Raw genomic sequence first — 19,160 nt, 5'->3', positions numbered from 1 at the left:
ACAATGGCTTTTCTAAGCCACACAGTACCATGTCATTCTCCAGATGGATATATTAATAGACCTTATGCACATAAAGCTCTTAAATCAGCTCATTTATTTCTGGTGAAGTGTTAGCATTCTTGTAACAGTATCTTCTGTTATATTCTGCATATGTTTACTCCGACACTGAATATCTTGTGTGCCCAATAATAACAATTTTAACACACATAAATCCTTCTACATTGTAACATGCTGATTCACTAGGTGCAACACTCAACCGGGTCCGTGTAGACCTAATTACATTAACAATAGTGACGGCTACTGTACCTGGCTCCGAACACACCTGGCTCCCCCTGAAACAAATGAGCTGCCTAAAGAGAGCCTTCCCTGCATAAAGTCCATTCCTCTCTAGATATAGCATATGCTAATACATGGTAATGTATGGACATGGTGCAGATGTAAAATGGCTGGCTGGGTGGGCCAGATCTGGTACTTATCTGGCCCATAATGCATTCCAACTGTAATGTGGTAGTCCAATCCCCTGCTAATTTTGAAATTCAAGATTGAATTGATCTCAGTATGATTGATTTGCAAACCTCTTGTGAGCAATGGCATATTTACTTCCATTGAATCCCCAGTAAAAGAATGACCTCATTATTTTTCAACAGTCAGTTAAAACCCCTGCTCAGTAATAACAATTCATATCTAGCATTCATGTGACTGCTTGTCAAATAAGCAGGCGAGATTATTTAAAAGCATTAAAAGCATTTACATTTGAGCTCCAGGCGGATGAAGTCAGTGTTGCCCAGGTTCTCCAGAAAGACGCCGTAAGTGGACGAGGTCTTAAAATAGAAGGAGATGTCTGCACTGGTCTCCCCTGAGAAGGTGGGGAAGTGCAGGTAGGACGCCGGTGTGTTGAAGGAGGCAGCGTTCCAGTAGTTACCTGACAGGGTGATTAAAACTCACTCATTAACTCACTGGTTTTTGTACCACATTTGTTTGTCAGTTGATTTCTTTTCATGATAGTTAAGTTGTTTTGTTTCATCAGGTGAAATGGAAAGTATGTTTTGGAATCAATTGTGTGCAGTGAAATAGCTTCTGACACTCATAGAATCTGTTTAAATACAGACTTTAAAACTCTGTGTGAATCTCTAGAATGTGTTTCATACATTCCATGCTATGAATATTACCACTTCATATCGTCTAGTTGCAGTATACACTACTTCTAAAGTATTCACTGCTACTAAAAACATTAGTACTGAGTATACTGGTAAAAGATACAAGGTTCAAGATCTATTATTATAATTTATTGATATAATATGATTAGTTTACTTACGATCTCCCTGACAACGTAAAGGCCCCACAGTGAGCCGGGCCTCAGAGCCGGACCGGCGCACATCCCCGACCACCACCTGACGGACGGGCAAGTGATCCTTATACATGAGAATTCCAGAATCTTCTCTCCTGATGAACACACAAAATTCATACTTTCGAATAGATATCCTATTGTTTTTGTTACATCTCATCTGTGTTTATTACAAATCAGGATGTCGGGATGGGGTTTAGCGTAAAATAAATGAATTTGGTGAAACTACACTAAACTACAACTAAAACATAATTTTCCTTGAGTCTATTTGCAAGCATGCCCTTGTCCTGATTGACTGGTTGATGGGCTGTACAGGGACCTTTACAATGATTTCCCACAGGACATATGCTATATTACACTATATGAGCTTGCATGAAGATTTCTGACCCCACTATCAGTTATTTTTCAAGTGATCCTAACACAGTAAACATTTTCATCAATACAACATACTGATCGCACTGGGGTACCCAATTTGAGAACTGATGAAAAGGGTCATGTTCCTTGCCTAAACAACAAAGCTACATGGTGTAATGTAGGCGTTCCAGACATGCACCGGTATTTTTTGTTTTCTTTCAAATAAGCAAGGGTTACACCTTTGCTCAAGAAAGCTCATTTCAGCTGATGTGAAGAATAATAGTCCTGTCTCCCTTCTTCCATTCTTGTCAACTGTTCTTGAGATGTTGTTCAAGCAGTAGTTTGCAATTTCCTTTCACGGAACAACTAACTAGACTTACATGTAAGCAGTCTAGTTTCAAGAGTAGCCATTTTACTGTAACTGTACAGTATTTAGTCTATTTCTATTGTTATTGTTACTATTACTATAGTATATTACTACTATTATTACATTACTATTAAGTATATTACTACTATTATTACATTACTATTAAGTATATTACTACTATTATTACATTACTATTAAGTATATTACTACTATTATTATGATACTACAATGCCATCTATTAACAGGAAGGTTGAGAGTTTACCACTGCCTCTGGTCTGCATCACAGTTGCAGTAGTGGCTGGGCTCAGTGCAGTTGCGTTCGATCCCACAGGCACATTTCTGGACACCCGGCCCTGAGCCCCCCCAGTAGGTGTGCTTTTCATTGCCTCTGCCCAGCCACCAGGTGAATGGAGGCCCCTCTGCTAGTCAAACACATAAAGCATCACACATTAGCACACATATTCATTTACAATACAGCTATACATTTACAATACATTTATGTTACATTTAAATCATATTTACCGGTATATTTATACAATTCAGATATACAGTATATTTTGCATCAGTAGTGTATAAAAGCTTTACTGTTAGAATACAGACAATCTTTAGAATGAGAACTACTTCACAGACAACTAAGACATTAAATCCAAGAATTCAGTAGTTCATGAATTAAAGGTGCTCTAAGCGATGCTAGGCGACGCCACTTCTGTTGACTTTCAAACAAAACAGAGAGCTAGCTTGCTACTTCCTCCCCCTCCCTCCCGTGCTGCTCCCGCGCAATTGAAACTCTCCTAAACACGCATCTCGTCTGTGATTTGCTGGAACAGTTTGTTATGTTTTTATGGGCTAGGTTTGCCCAGGTTGTTTTTTTTTTGCCGTTTTCGGAGCCTGGGATGTCCACAGAGATTGTGTTTTCTTTCACAGTGTATTCAGGACACAGACAGCAGCGGTTAGTTAGGTGATGTTTGCAGTAAGTGACAAAATGTTTTAGCTTAAAAAATGTGTGGCATTGCTTAGAGCACCTTCAAATTCAAGGTAAAGGCTTGAATATGCAAACACTTCTCAACATTTTTCAATAGTGCTGTATCACAGTTATATAAGTGGTCTCTTGCTGGTCCTAACACAAAATAGATTTCAAGCACTTTCAATGGCCCTAATCTATTTGTCTATATTCAAAACCTCTCAGAGGCCTTGATGTATTTTTCTGAAATTCACAGACTTTCAAGGATTTTAAAGAGCCCCTGACTTTTAAATCCAAACTTTAGATGCGCTAATCCAAAGAAAAAACATGGTGAATCAGTGACTAAGCATACAGCACCCAACTGTCAGCTTCCTCGCTACCTTTGTAGAGTCAGTAGCAGTCTAGACCAGATTAGTGTAATGGATGCCTTGGCGGCCACTGGGACAGTCTAAAGTCAAACTCATTGCCTCTGACTGACAGACAGCATCTGTTTTAATGGGCTTGCTTGCACTGGCTGTCAAGTCATCAGCCTAATTGAAAAACACTGGCGGTGTTACGGCTGGACCTGTTGTGGGTTTGACTGTTAAGATGGTCTGTGGGCCTGGAGGCTAGACAGCACTCTTTCTTTCTCCTTTCCTTCCTTCTTTCTTTCCTTCCTTCCTCTCTCTCTCTCTCTCTCTCTCTCTCTCTCTCTAAGAGTAAACAAACAGAGGCAGAGGCTGGAGTGGAGGCTGTGCTGATAAACATGATGGTATACCTGCTTGCCTCTGGCTACCTCTTTCTACACACACAAGGACATGGTGTGAGGATGGACTGCCCTGATAATGCCAGCTGTCAGCAGCTTTAACAGTCTCTGAGGAGTGTACGCCCTAAGTACATATATATATATTGGCTGGCAAAGTAGAAATCTAGGTCCGTGTTACTTTACTTTTTACTTTAAACACACACATGCACAAGCATACACACACACACACACAAACACACACATACACAAATACTTACAGAGAGAGAGAGAGAGAGAGAGAGAGAGAGAGAGAAAAGAGAGAGAGAGAGAGAGAGAGTAATGTACCTGGTGTGTTGAGTAGACGTGACATGCGGCAGGCATAGGCCAAGTATTGCTCACAGTGTTCTGCACTGCTGGTGATAGCATTAATCTGCATGGAGGAAACAAAGCAGTTTAACACGATTATATTCCAGGAACTTTTTCTAACCTTGCTGGCAATCTTCAAGATTACACAGCAACAGTGTCTGTGTATTGCAGCAGTGTTATTTTGCATACCCAGTCAAACTCATGTCTATTATGGAATGTCAAACTCAAAACTTTTATGGAAATTCAGGAATTTGATGTGTTGAAAAATGTTTTTGTATTTTCTTGTCTTAATTAAACTTAATTAAAAGTCCTATCAATTTTATAATGAATGTCTGACTCTAAATGTCAGCCCTAGAGATATGAACATTTTGCCTTTAGGGGGGCATCCTGTTTTGTTCTGATAATCCGTTCATTGTGGAAAGGCTGCTCAAAGGAGTTCAAGTCCTGAGGATTTGATAATAAATGCAAATATTCAAGAGCAATATAACTTTTTTCCGATTGAGACTGACGTTGAGAGTTTGTTTTGCAAATATGGTAGCCAACAAACTTTCAAGGTCTTTGCTGAGGAGTGTTCAAGACAGATTTATTTAATTTCTATGCTAATTCTCATGCTTTGGATTGCAAAACTAGTCCATCATGACTTAGCAAGAGCCCACCTGTTCAGTTGACATGCTGTAGTTGAGATCCAGCACAGTGGCTGCCTCCAACTCTGCACTCACAGGACTCTGGGCAGGCAGGTCATTGGCCACCGTTGTCCACACTTTATCCTCTAAGAAACACACACACAAACACCTCGGGGTTACGGTCTGAATGAGAATGCTAGTTTATAGCAAAACACAGCAATGGACCATTCTCTAAATAGATCAGCTCAGGTACAATTGAGAATGCTTAAACATCCTGATACAGTCTTGATCTTATCCACAGTCAAAAAAAGAATACACGCTTAAAGGTGCTATGTGGATGGTTGCTTAAAATATTGAAAAATGGCCGAGAAATATTACCCTTCTGTAATGTATATATATCCAACAAACCAACTAGCTTCAGGACAGCTCTCTTAAAATACCAGTATCAATCATGAGCTGCCTGCCACTGTGCTGTAATGCTGTTGAGAGTGTCACTAACCCGTCATGATACAGTTGACTTTAAACGGCTCTAGAGGCCCGCTGCCATCCGGGTCGATCCAGTATGTGTCGGACGTCCTCCCCAGGTGCTTGTATTCCTCACAAGACTGCTCGTACACAGCTACGGAAGGAAACATCAGGAAATACTAATGATTTACAGTAGGCAAGGCAAGGCCAAAGTGATCAGCCGACTTACAGGTCTTACTATTTCCCAAGAAATGCATACTGTAGCATAGCTTAGGCCTACATGTGACATAACAAAGCTATTCTGTTTTTTGGGTGTTTTCTGTATTTGTATTTAATAAAACAATACTTACTGTTTTGAAATTACAGAATACATTTTTATGAGGACCAAATATTTTTGAAATAGGTTTAGGCCTATCTGTTTTGTGGCCCATTGTTGTTTACACTGTAGCTAGTATCTGGGCATTAATCACTTAAATACTACTACTTTTTTAAGTATATAAGTATAAGTATATATACTCTTTTGATCCCGTGAGGGAAATTTGGTCTCTGCATTTATCCCAATCCGTGAATTAGTGAAACACACTCAGCACACAGTGAAGTGAAGCACACACTAATCCGCAGTGAGCTGCCTGCAACAGCGGTGCTCAGGGGGTTGGTGAGGGGTTAGGTGCCTTGCTCAAGGGCACTTCAGTTATTTTTATAACTTCCTGATCCTGTAAAAACTATGCACACTAACATTAGTGCATTACAGATCTGTTTAGTCATGTTTTGCATGTTATAGTTTTCATGATCAATTCCCTCCTGCAGTCGACTCCTCCTGGCTGCTTAGTCAGAGAGGATGTCCTCAGAGGAAGGGCATATCACCTCAGACAGTGGAGGGAGCTGGAGGATGAATGCGTTGCTGTGGCAATGTAAACTTATTTCTGTAATCTGCTAGTGCTCCGATAAAGGAAAACTTCCTAAAGACGTGAGTTTTAATGTAGGAGAGCGGCTGCTGGTTGCTTTTACAGTGGTGACTGTAAAACCTCATCCAGCTGAATGTCTTCATTTTCTCTTGTCTGAGAAATAGGTAGACTACAGATATAAATGGTAAATGGACTACAATGTAAATAAAGTATACCATCCTCTTGTATTCTAATGTTAATTAGCTGTAGGTACTCATGCATTGGATAAGACTGGAGACTCACAGGTGTGGCAGGTGGCCCCGGTGTAGCCCGTCCCCTCACAGGCACAGCTGAAGGAGTTCCACGTCTGAGAGCAGCGGCCACCATGCTCACAGTGATTGGGCACACACCTGTGGAGGGAGAGAGAGAGAGAGAGAGAGAGTCTAAGTCAAGACTCAACATAGTATGAATTATTTACACAGTGTGTGTGTGAGCCCATGTGTGTCTGCATGTTTGTGTGTGTGTGTGTGTGTGTGTGTGTGTGTGTGTGTGTGTGTGTGTGTGTGTGTGTGTGTGTGTGTGTGTGTGTGTGAGTATGTGTGTAAATAATTGTGTGTGTCTGTATACTGTGATGGAGCTGCTGAAAGCATTTAACCAAGGGCCTTGAGGAGCAGTGTGTGGTTGAACACAGTGAGTGTTTTCTCTCGTCAGCATGGGACGACAGGCTTCAGAGTCACATACAGCATGACAGATGATCCATTCATTATTACTTCACACAGATCACTGTGTTCACAGAGTGGAAACAGGTATGCAATCACAATTCCCTACATGTGGTCATACGTGACCTTTGACACAGCAGGAACACAGTGGTGGTGCATGATGGAGTTTGAGTTTCTTAATTCTTTTTTATTGTTGTCAGAGACACATCAGGGGCCTGTGGGATCCTGACAGGCGAAGCCGCCTCCTGGATCAAACAGGGGTACGTGAGCCCCTGTCTCTGAAGTGCTGCTCCCACAGCGTGAGATTACGACTGGGGGAAGAGGGGGGTTATCAATTCCTTCTTCACTTCTAGAGTTCACAGGCTCCTCATACCTCTCTTGTGAAGACACAACTCTTCACATCATGGATAGTGAAACATCTATATAACAACACCTCCTCGACACAAACCCCTTTGATAAACATACTAGCGTTTTTTTCTTATTCCACACAGAGGAAGGAAACATGTCTTTGCTGTGCTTGTGTTATGTTGCGGTTGAGTGTGTTTCAGGGCTTTGTCTCACACTGAGAGGTGGGATTAACGACTCCATCGCAATGGAAATGTAAACTTGCCACAATCTCTGCTGAATCTGCTAAAGCTCCAACACTGAAATGCATTTCCATATCCCCAGAGACACAACAGTGCCCCTCGCAGTGGGCTGATAGAAAATGCAGTGTGTACATGTGTGTGTGTGTGTGTGTGTGTGTGTGTGTGTGTGTGTGTGTGTGTGTGTGTGTGTGTGTGTGTGTGTGTGTGTGTGTGTGTGTGTGTGTGTGTGTGTGTGTGTGTGTGTGTGTGTGTGTGTGTGTGTGTGTTAGGGGGGGGGGGCTGGGGTAGGTGTGGGGAGAGAAAAACAATAAAGAAGGAGCAAAATGGCAAGAGACAGCCGGGAGGTTTGCCATTTCTTCTTGGGTAGGATCTGTCATGTTATTGTCACTGTATTTCTCATTATTTATGTGTGTGTGTGTGTGTGTGTGTGTGTGTGTGTGTGTGACAGAGAGTGTATTGTGTACATGTGCAGGATGTGTATGTCTGAAAAGTGTATTGTACCGGTATGTATGTGCGTCCATGTTAGTTTGCATTTCTCTGCATGCATAACACTATTGGCTACTAAACCCCCCTCCACACACACACAAACACACACCAACCAAGTGGTTCTCTGCAGGTGTCAAGCCCCAGGTTAGATGTGGCACATGACATCTGCCATAGGGGTTACCCAGAGTGCACCAGTGCTGTGCTGGTGAGACACATGAGTCTCAGTGGCATACCGGTCTATGATGGCACACATGTCGAGGCTGACATTCTCGAAGGTCCCCAGCGAGCCCTTCTCCACCGCCTGCAGGTCCACCAGCTGCTCGTCGACGTGGATCAGCTGCATGCATCCCTGGAAGGACCTCTGCGTGGGGGACAGGTTGGTCCGGGGGAAGTAGCCTGCAGACAGACAGGACACCTTGGGGGATTAAACTCATCAATTGAGAATCAACAAAGTAGGCACTATTTACAAGATATGAACTCTCTCTCTCTTTCTCTTTGTATGTGTATGTGTGTGTGTGTGTGTGTGTGTGTGTGTGTGTGTGTGTGCGTGTGCGTGTGTGTGTGTGTGACCACCACGACACTCTGGTACTACACAGAATTACACATGAGCTCTTCATTAAACTGAATGTGCTGATGTACTGCAGTCATAGCTTATTCCAATCGCTAATGGCGATGGCTGTACAAATATAAATAAATTTTTAATGAACACAAGTGTTACAACACAGTTACATCATGAAACAGTGAAGTAAAGAGACCAGCAATGTTGGTACAATACAAAAGGACTTCACAGTAAAGCTAGCTGGAACTATGTTTCAATATGGCTGTCATTTGTTAATACAAGTAATCTAACAAAAATAAATAAATAATGTGACCTGTAACATTTCTCCTTAGCCCCCATTATATTGTTATTACGTAATAAGTACAGTGTAACATGACAAATAGCCTTTTTATGAGTTGCATCTGTTTGTTAGTCATGTGCAGCACTGTATTTACCTAGAATAGTGTAGTACAATTATTTAGTACGGTTTGCCATTCAAATATCCAAGTAGCCCATATTAAAATGTGACTGTAGGCTTTTAATGACAACAGTACACAGGAGCCAGTGCTGTTGTCATGATGAGTATCCTTAAAATAGCATCACCATCCTAAAGCATACCTGTCAACACTCCCGTTTTTCTCCCGAGGGTTTCTCTCTTCATTTGCATGGCCATCAAACTTAATTTTAAAATCATTGATCCATTCAGGTTGCCAGATTGTGTATGAAATACACCCTACACATACACGATCACTTAGTTTCAATTTCAACCGTTTTGTCATAGGCTAAAACCTGGCAACCCAAAACCCAAATAAGGAAGCGGGTGCCGACTGCGCAGCCTGAGTCTCGTCGTAAGCAAGCGGGCTAGTTGAATGGCCTACTCCAGAACTAGCTGTTGTGAAATTGTTGGGAATTTAATTGATTAACACATCACATAAACTGTTATTGAGTGTTGTTGATACACTGAACTTGTGCCCTCGGAACCAAATCTGACAGCAAGCAGCTTTGGAGTTTTGGAAGTAGGCTGCAGGCAGGCAGCTGGTGGATACATAACTGGCATGCGTAAGGTAATAGTAAGGTAAAAGCAACGACCGAAATGCAGTGTTGGAACACGTGTATGAAACATATTAAATATGCAAACACAGATCCGGTATAAACACTGACACCCCCAAAAAAAATCTCCTGTTTTTGGAAAGCTAAATGTTGACAGGTATGTCCTAAAGATCCCTTTGAACTATCTCAGCATGCATGCCAGAACTTACCACCAAAGTAGTAGGAGCCTCCCGTCCTGATCATGATAGGAAGGGCCGCCCGCACTGAGGACATCTCATCGCCGTTGATGGTCAGCATGGCAAAGCTCTCCAGGGCCAGGAAGTGGACGCTGTGCCATTGACCATCATTGAGCCCAGACCCTGTCCAGACGAAGAGTTTCAATGACAAAGATCATGTTTAGGAACATTGTTTTGGTGTTCAGAGGGTAACAGGTACATAGTTCAGCATACTGAATATATGATAAGCTTGTTCATACAGTATTTACAGTAAATACCTATTTGGTTCACCTGAGAATAACAGAGATTCATCATTATAGGTGGCATACTTCTGTGTACACCATTTGAAAATTGAATACACTGTCACTACTTATGCAGTATTAGTCTTGGAGACTCGTTGCTTGCACAGCTAATGCTGTCATCTGAAATAATCCTGTTTGTCTACAAACTTTGCAAATTAGACCTCTCCCACCTCCAGTCCCCTGGTATTTAGATGTATTAGCAAAAACACTATTGTCCACCAGGATAAGTATCCGCAGCACTGTCTGCTACGTAGGTGTGCTTTGGTACATGTGTTTTGTGTGGGCAGATAAACTGGGAAGCTGGGTTGAGGAACAATATGAAATTTGCATCACAAGCTCCATTTTGATCAATGATTTTGGCAGAGATATGTGGAAGCCTGGGCCAGTGCCTTTGGTTTGTGTGTGTGTGTGTGTGTGTGTGTGTGTATGAGTCTGTGTGTGTGAGTATGTGTGTGTGTGTGTGTCCTCACCAGAGGATATGTCCACGCGTGTGCTCTGTTTCTGAGAGACGTAGATGTGCACAGTGACCTTCCCGTCCATCAGGCTGATCTCCACGCCTCCGTAGACCAGCGGTGAGAACAGCAGCAGCCCATTGGGGTTCCACGTGCGGAACATCAGGCTCACCGACATCGTGTCCGCATCGCTCCGCCCCGGCAGCAACACAAAACTGGTGGCGTTGAAGAACACGGGGAACATGTGCGACTCTGCGCAGGAGAACGTCAGATTGCGCTATTGGAGAACAGGAGAACAGATGTAAAAAGTGTAAATCTGGACCATTCTGTGCTGTATACATCTTCAATGACACTGAGTGCATTCACTAACAGTGTTTATGAAATCCTTCCATGCATTCAATACATCCACATTCTGCTGGATATCAACTGCAATGTTCAATTTTTCTACCTGACTTTGTGTAATCAGTCAATACATCTAAACAGGTGCATTGTGGTACAGCACTGTAGTACAGAAATGGAAAAGGCTAACACAATTATATGGAAACAGCTGATTAAATAGAGATGCATACAAAGCTGGACGTGTCCAGTTTCTTCCTGCGGACCAGGCTAGTGATATTGTCTCCATTGTAAACAATGCCCTCCATGCAGCCCACAAAGTTCTCTCTGCCTCCAGAGCTTGGCTTACTGGACACCGCCATGCCTCCAAAGCTGATCTGTTAGAGGAGGAGGAAGATATATGAACAGAGAGGGAGAGAGAGAATAGAGAAAAAGAGAGAGAGAGAGAAAGAGAGAGAGAGTTTATGGGTAAAATAGAGACACAGAGAAAGGACAAGGACAACGAAGATTAGGTAGACAAAAAAAAGCGAAACAGACAAAAGGAGGGGACTTGAAATACAATGAGGGTGATTTGTAAGCGCCTGGTAGTATTTTTAAGGAAACATGAAGTATATTTATGTATTAGTGCCTGTGGCCTCCTCATGGACTGACTCCACAGAGAGCGTAGAGGAGAGCAGAAGAGTTAGAGGCTCAAGACTCATTTAAAAAGTCTCTCAACTCTACTCGGCCCCTTCTAATGAACACCTGCTCCCTATTTCTAAGTATTCAGTGGAAATAGCATTCTGGCATTCAACTTAGAGCAGCTTATTAGGTAACCAAGACAATTGGCTGCCAATGAGGAATGATTACTGTACATGGGTGATACACAGGAAGTGGGTTAATATCAAATCTGAAAATTAAAATTAAGTTTTAATGAACAAAAGTGTTACAACACAGTTACATCATGAAACAGTGAGGTAAAGAGACCAGTAATGTTGGTGAAACACAAAGCACTTCGTAGTAAAGCTAGCTGGAACTGAGCTGACCAGTAACATTTCTTTTTAAATAGCCCCCATCATATTGTTATTATTTACATGATACAGTAAGTACGATGCAACAGATAGTCTTTTGAAAATATGTTGTAAGATGAGGTGGGTTGAATGCTGCACTCATATACGTGTTATCAGACTTGAAAGTCATGAACTGATTATTGGCATGTGCCTCCACAGACTAATCTCTGTCACTTACTTCGTAATCTAGGTCGAGATGATCGAACTCTCCATTGGTTCGGAAGCTGTGTATGTGCTGGTCCAGGGTGAAGTTGACACTCCGACGATAACGTTGTATCACCACGCTGTGCCAGTGGTCATCGTCAAGGAGACTACCACTGGACACAGCTGTGTGGCCCTGGATAGAGCCATACTGATTACTTCCTGGAGTTAAAAAAGCACAGGTGAAAGAGTTTAAGGATATATGGCCCATTCATCTACCTCGAATGGAAAAAACTGAAGAATGTCAAGGAGTCATCGAGAAGTGAATTGCTCTGAACGATAAATTCTTATAAGTCATAATGCAACACAAATTTGACATGCTATATTTCACAATAATCTTTATGCTGGTGTGCAAAACAAGCATGACATTCATAATTCAGCAATGCCTTTATTCAAATCTATGATCTGAAATGATAATGTAAGATTTTTTAAAGGTAAAGGCAAATATAATGTGAGGTACCAACAGAAACGCAATCAGGAAAGCATCACATTACCAGGGACATTAACAAGCTTATAAAAACGAATAGTATATCTTTAATTATGAAATGGTATAATATATTTATAATAGTATATTTATATATACACCCTGAACTTCTACAGTGCTTTTCGAACAGCATACAAACAGCCAGTAAGCCAGTAATGTTGGTGTGAGAGAGCCCCAGGTTACCTAGGTTGATCTGGAGCCACAGCTTGGCCCTTTGGAGTTCCAGGGAGATGTAGTCCCCTTGCTGTCCTTCTCCGTGCAGGAGAATTCCGTCCCCTTTGGTTGTCTTAAACTTCAGGGAGATCAGGTCCTTCAGGATGCGCATCTTCTTCGCCCGGAAGCGGTAGGACATTACTCCCTGGCCATCAAAGCTGATCATGTCAGACCCTGTGGAGGGAGAAAATGAGCTTTTTTTTGGTGTGATGGTTGGGTTGTCCAAGCATGGAAATGTGTTAGTAGATAGGCTGAATGTGGAAGGATGAAACTGCACAATCAGTTATCAACCCATTACTGTTATTGTCTTCACAGATGACTTTGACAATAACAAAACATGTCATAAAGGGCATACTTTGGGTTGTACACTGCCACAGGGAATTGGCCTATCAGAAATGAGTCCGTAGAAGAAGCGTGGTGACAACATAGTGTAACAAAACAGGGCTGCCTAGAGTTTAGTGCCTTTCAAAATAACTGCAAGTTGATTTTTAGTAAGACAGACAGTTGTACTGGGCATGTGGGGATTTTCACTCATGTTTGTAGAGGAATAGCATCAAGATTTTCCCTTTAAAAATATCATGGTGTTCAATGATTGGATACCTTCCAACCCTCCACCCTCAGGCATGACTTCCCCTGCTACAGTAACTCCTGGTTGGCATCACTTACAGTAAGCACAGCCGTAGACCTCCACGCGCAGCCCTACTCGTCCCTCCTCACTCCACTCTAACGGGATGAAGCGGAGATACCGTGCCACGATGGAATACTGGAGGTTGTGCCTCACCACCTTCTCGGAGTTCCAGTTTCCAGAAAACGTCTGCAGAGTCCAGGAAACCAGTTCAGTGACACAGATTATCTCAGACATGACCACACAGCGCCTACTCTTGTTATTGTCTGTCCACTACTCCAGCATTCACAAATTCTGTGATACAGCAACTGAGAATTGAAAAGGTCAAAAAACATAAGTTAAAATCCAGAATTGTCACTGACATTTTTCAAACATAATATCATTTCTATTATCTTTTTACATAATTAGATATTATTATTTTGTACCAGATTATATTATTTTATATTATAATTTGGGGAAATTTGACATTTGTGGACATGTCAGATAGACCTTGTGAATTCCCATATGACGATCCCAGAGAACACACTGGGAGAAACATGACTGCATTTCGATCTATCTCAGCTTCACTCATTTTATCTGCCAGGCTGCAATTCAGTTATTATTAGAAGACAATTACACGAGTGAATTGAACTGTGCGTTATCTCTGTATTCCTGTACCGAGGCGGTAATTGAATGCACCCTGCTGAATAACACCAAACTACAAAGAGCAGGTGACATTTTCATAACAATAATGTAGTAATCATTAATTTACATATTAGCAAAACAGTAGTGTGTAGAGCAAGAAAATAAAAGTACTCCATTCTGTCATGTAGAATTCAATCTCTCATGAAATGAGAGATGAGTAAGGTTGTTTTGCAAGAAACCCATTAACCTTTTCTGACGTGCCTAATATTTAATATGATAAAAATCAATAGGCCTAGCATTAGAGTAGATGGGGGAAAGAGTATCTATGGCTGCACTTTGACAGACACATAAAAGTGGGGAAGCTTCGGTCAGAGAGAGATGTGCATACCTCAGCAGCAGCGCCTGTGGCAGATGTGGACTGACCTGCAGGCTCTAGACTGCACTCCTAAGCAGGCTGGTGCTGCATAACTACATGTAGTAAACTGGACGTTAGAACTGCTCTTTAAAGTACAGGACTATCTACTCTGCCAGGGACAGTCGGTGATGATGTGTTTTTGTTACACAAAGGCATCTTACTACATTGAGTAATTCAAAGGATACGGATTGTTCAGATATCATATATAACAACCTGCTATCCCCACTCCCTTGAATTCATTTCAGTTCATACACTCCCTCTTCCTGGTTTGACGCAGAACATAGCATGTCTGGGAATAGGAATGGCCATTCTTATCTTTTGTAGTAAATGCAACTGTCTCATATGGCATAGGCTGTTTAGGAACAGACTCAGGGATGGATCTGCGCCAGTTTAGGGTCGGTCATGTGCCAGTTTAGGGTCGGGCGTGTGCCAGTTTAGGGCCAATGTTGTGTCAGCTCAGAGTGGAATTGGTGCCAGATTCATCAGCAATAGGTGACAGGAATACCCCCCCTTCCTCCACCCCCACACCAGCCTGTCATCAGTCCCTCACAGCAGGCCCGGTGACGAGCTCCTCTCACCCATATGGTGCCGTCCTGCCGGTAGGCCCTCCAGTTGCTCCCTGTGTCACTATACAGGAACCTGTACTGCTTCGTCCAATCAGAACTGCTGTATCGGCCCTGCGTTGCTATGGCAGTGATCTGTTTCCTGCCCCGGAGGTCCACTTGGAGCCACTGGTACCGGTCCGAGTCCTGCGGCGACCAGCCCCCAGCTCCTGACACAGGCAAGGGGAAGGATAGCATAACATAATGAAATCTTTTCAATTATCTGCAATCATCTTGGAGAGATAACAGATACCTGACTACCAAGATATAACTCAACTGCCATTTGGGTAGAAACAATGTTGTAGATGTTTAGAGAATAATTTCTCTACACTTCTAACGTTGCTAATGCAATGTTACATGCAATATTGTAAAAGCATGTTCGTTTGTACCCTTCCTAGGTTTATGAAGTATACAATATATACAATATATACAATATATATATATATATATATATATATATATATATATATATATATATATATACTATAAGCATGGGGTCTGTAACTATATATGATTATAATCAGCTCAAACAAACTTACTTGGGGTCCTAAATATCCTGTGTTTCCTGAAATATTTTTAGGGTTGTTTCTCTATTTACAAAATGAAAAATTCCCCAGTTTTCAGATTCAAACGGATTCTAATACAAACCCACTGCAGTCAGGTGCCATCTCAGACAAAGTCAAAGGACCATTTCTCTGAATCATTTTCTAACGTTTTCAGTCAGAGAGATTTGAGGAAATCATAGTCTCCCTAATGGTGCTGCAATACTAATTGGATAAATGGCCATGGGACACAAATTTTATGAGTTATGCTCTTGAGCCCTGCTTCATAAGAATAATATCACCATGCCATATGCCACTGTGCCATGACTCATTACTGCACCATGCTATGTAAGGACAGCCTAAACTTATATGTAGTGATTTGACCTGAAGTCAATTTGTTATGGCATAATATACACTATATACAGGGTGCGATTTGTGTAAAAACCAGAGGGGGGGATGATTTTTAATAAGTTGGTAACCCCCAACCCCCAATTTTTTTTTTTTTTTTTTTTTTTTTTAAATGAACGAACGATTCATAGCCTAGTAATGTCATGGCTAATAATAGCCTATATTCATTTTGCCACCTTTGTAACATTTACCTTTATCTTAGTTTTAGTTTACCGTGATGTATGACTTTAAACAGCGAGTGTGCTTGGTATGATCAGCTCCTCTAATGCAGGGTAGGACTACGTTTTGACAAGCATACAAATTCACCTTGTTCTTGCCCCATCTGAAATGACTCCTCTACTTTTGCTGCCTCCATCCTTTCTGTATTTGTTATGTAAAAAAAATGTTGTATATGATGGCACTGAAGTCTTGAGTTAGTGAATTGGCTAACAGTGTTAGTTGGTAACCAAATAGCACACATTGCACTACACGCTGCGTACTGTACGTGCATTCTCTCTCCTGCTGATTTGCGTTCAGTAGCCAAGTGGGTAATATTGCAAAAGTTGAAAAAATAAAAGTGTTTATTGTAGCCTGCAGAAAATAAATAGCCTACTATCATACTGTCAGTTAATTAGCTACAGTGCAGTGAAGTTCGGAGAGTAAAGTTATAGGGCAACTAGAAGTTTTATGAAAATAATTTACGAACCAGAACATAAAGACCATGCTTCTATTTCTTGCAGCTGTTAAAACACCCGCTAGATAGTTTAAATACCCACCAACATTCGTTTTTGCAGTACAGATTATTTCTGAAAGTTATTTGTCTACTAGGCCTAGCCTACTGGCTTATTTATCAAACGAGTGCTTTCACGTTCGTCCTCCGCAAACTACAGGTGTTTCGGTAGAGAGCCATTGAATAAGCGATGCCAAGCAATTTCTGTAACACTTTTTGTGACATTCAGCTAATATCTCCTCATTTAATGTAAGTTCCTTTGGACAATAGGCCTACGTTCTATACGTGGAGTTGTCCTCCATCTCAGTTGCATCAGTTTTCTAATTTTGAAGATTCTAAAATATGACGATATGCTTCACTGAATCCTTCTCGTTTTCTTTCATTTGTCCTGCTAACTTTTCCATTGAAACTAGCCATTTATGATGGATTACACAGTCGACATTCTGAAATGTCCTGCACGATCAAGGACAAATTAAGTTATCACGCAGCCACTGTGTCAGCAGCATGAGTGCTGACGGTGACGGTGCGTTTCTGATGTCAGATTATTATGTAGGCTAGCCTACTAGACTAGAGGCAGAGGGGATAAATGTTGTCCCCACCGGGGATAAAAATAATTTAGCAGAGGTAGGGATAGGAAAACCAGAGGGGGGGAAATCCCACCCATCCCCTACAAATCGCACCCTAACTATATATACAGTATATGGCTGTCATGACAATTCTATAAAGGTAGCAAGACATGGTCAAATCATCGGACATCAGCTTTATGTTGTGTATGACATCTCCCATGTCTACGATATCCATGTCCAATCTTATGAAGCTGAGCACAAGTCCAGCATTAGCAATGGAGGCTGGCCCACAGGAAGTCAGGCTGGAGTATGGGAGTGGTACTCACCTCCTCTCCTGTTGAGTTTGGCATAGCCGGCCCCATAGTCACCAGACAGCACCGAGGACCCCGAGAACGCACTGTACGGTAGCGGGGTGGCCAACACCTCGTCACATTTTTCTGCAGAGAAAGACACCAGACACACACACAAGTTGAGAAGACATGCCACAAAACAAGTAGCCTACCCATGTCTAGATGTAGGGCTGCATTAAAGCACAGAAGGCTACCAGGCGGCTGACTGCCTAGGAATGTGCACTTAATGAAATACTTCACAGCGCTGGCTTAAACTTTAGAGCAGTGTTTCTCAAACTTTTTCAGACCAAGGACCACTTAACCAATGAAAAAAAACCTCACGGACCACCTAGCAAAAAAAAAAGAAGAGTAGACGTACTTCAACAGTATATTACACAATAGGCCTCACCTTGCTTATTGTGTCAGAGGATTCATATGATTTAAACTGGCGTAGCATACATAGGCATGTTGCAGAACTGTTTGAATTTACATACAAGTTGGTTCAATATTGCAAACAACTCATGTATATTATATTTTACCACGTCTGCTTGCGGACCACTTGGGATAGCTTGCGGACCACTAGTGGTCCCCGGACCACACTTTGAGAAACACTGCTTTAGAGCATGGTGGGGGCACTGACATAGCGGCCTCGCAAACGAGGAGACATGCATTCTCGTGAGGCGTTGAGATCAACGTGACTGCTCTTCTCCAACTATTTGACCGTGTGCTCTCACAGAACTGAAGGGCCCAGTGGAGGACGAGGCCACCGTCTCACTGCAGACACTGGCAGAGGGATGACAGAACTGTCTGGGCAGCTCTCATTTTGAGTGGCTTGACTAAATCTTTTATTCTGGCCTTACTGTGCAAGTTAGTTGCTCTCTCATTTCATACTTAAGAAGCTATTGTAACTCATTTTGGCCTTTCACTTTTTATCGGATGGATCAATAGTCCAGACAGGATACAGACTAGACTAATTATTCTGAGTTGCGCTGGTAATGATTATACGGCAGCTAAAAAAAGATGTTAGGCCTACATAATGTCTGGATTTCAATATGTCTCTGTGGTTTGTAGAGAAGGTGTGGAGAGGACTACAGAGTGCAGACACTCAGGGCCAGATGTACTAACCCTTTTGCGCCCACTTCAGGCGTATTTGTTTCGCAATGTGCGTGTAAAATAATTGCAAGGTATGTACAAACAGGCCGCAATGATGTAAAAGCGCAAACTGCCTGTCGCAGGAGCTGAAAGTGGCAGATTGCGTTTGTCATGGGAGGATCTAGGGGAAAGTGGGAGTTTCTAATGATGTATTCCGCGGTATGTACAAAGACTGCTCCTGAAAGCTTCCGCCTTGTAAAAGCAGGTGTTAATCCAAATTGCAGTTCAATGTGTCAATAAGAGAACCTTTCAAAGCCAACAGAATCGCTATTTAGAGCACCAGTTTTTGTGGTGAAAGTATTTGTACTACCAAAAGCAACCTTAACTTGGCCTTTCGTTGGCCTTTCAAATGTCTTACTTTCACTTTCACGTCATTCACTTAAACTTTCCTACTTGCTAGATTTGACCAATCTTCCATAGCCTACGTGCACAAGTAGTTTGAGTAGAACTACTGATCTTCATTATCT

At 41.9% G+C, this 19,160-nt stretch overlaps 1 protein-coding gene across 2 annotated transcripts in view; it reads right to left on the bottom strand.

The window, feature by feature from the left end:
• cntnap2b (contactin associated protein 2b) overlaps nt 1–19,160 on the bottom strand; it is a 44,049-nt gene that overhangs the window by 9,865 nt on the left and 15,024 nt on the right. The window contains exons 2-17 of one of the 2 annotated variants that reach the window (XM_048253190.1): nt 17,539–17,649; nt 14,964–15,157; nt 13,388–13,535; nt 12,692–12,895; nt 12,002–12,186; nt 11,008–11,151; nt 10,457–10,715; nt 9,679–9,828; nt 8,115–8,277; nt 6,393–6,499; nt 5,240–5,359; nt 4,774–4,886; nt 4,097–4,181; nt 2,329–2,488; nt 1,316–1,443; nt 752–922 (exon numbers count right to left, since the gene is read on the bottom strand). In XM_048253190.1, coding sequence (XP_048109147.1) covers nt 752–922; nt 1,316–1,443; nt 2,329–2,488; nt 4,097–4,181; nt 4,774–4,886; nt 5,240–5,359; nt 6,393–6,499; nt 8,115–8,277; nt 9,679–9,828; nt 10,457–10,715; nt 11,008–11,151; nt 12,002–12,186; nt 12,692–12,895; nt 13,388–13,535; nt 14,964–15,157; nt 17,539–17,649 — 2,442 coding nt within the window. The remainder of the gene's footprint in view (nt 1–751; nt 923–1,315; nt 1,444–2,328; nt 2,489–4,096; nt 4,182–4,773; nt 4,887–5,239; nt 5,360–6,392; nt 6,500–8,114; nt 8,278–9,678; nt 9,829–10,456; nt 10,716–11,007; nt 11,152–12,001; nt 12,187–12,691; nt 12,896–13,387; nt 13,536–14,963; nt 15,158–17,538; nt 17,650–19,160) is intronic. The other variant, XM_048253198.1, reaches the window with a different exon arrangement.

Source organism: Alosa alosa, chromosome 1 (genome assembly GCF_017589495.1).
Source record: "Alosa alosa isolate M-15738 ecotype Scorff River chromosome 1, AALO_Geno_1.1, whole genome shotgun sequence".
Taxonomy (NCBI): Eukaryota; Metazoa; Chordata; class Actinopteri; order Clupeiformes; family Clupeidae; genus Alosa; species Alosa alosa.
Note: the sequence above shows the minus strand (reverse complement) of the source record. Positions and strands in the feature narration are given on the sequence as shown.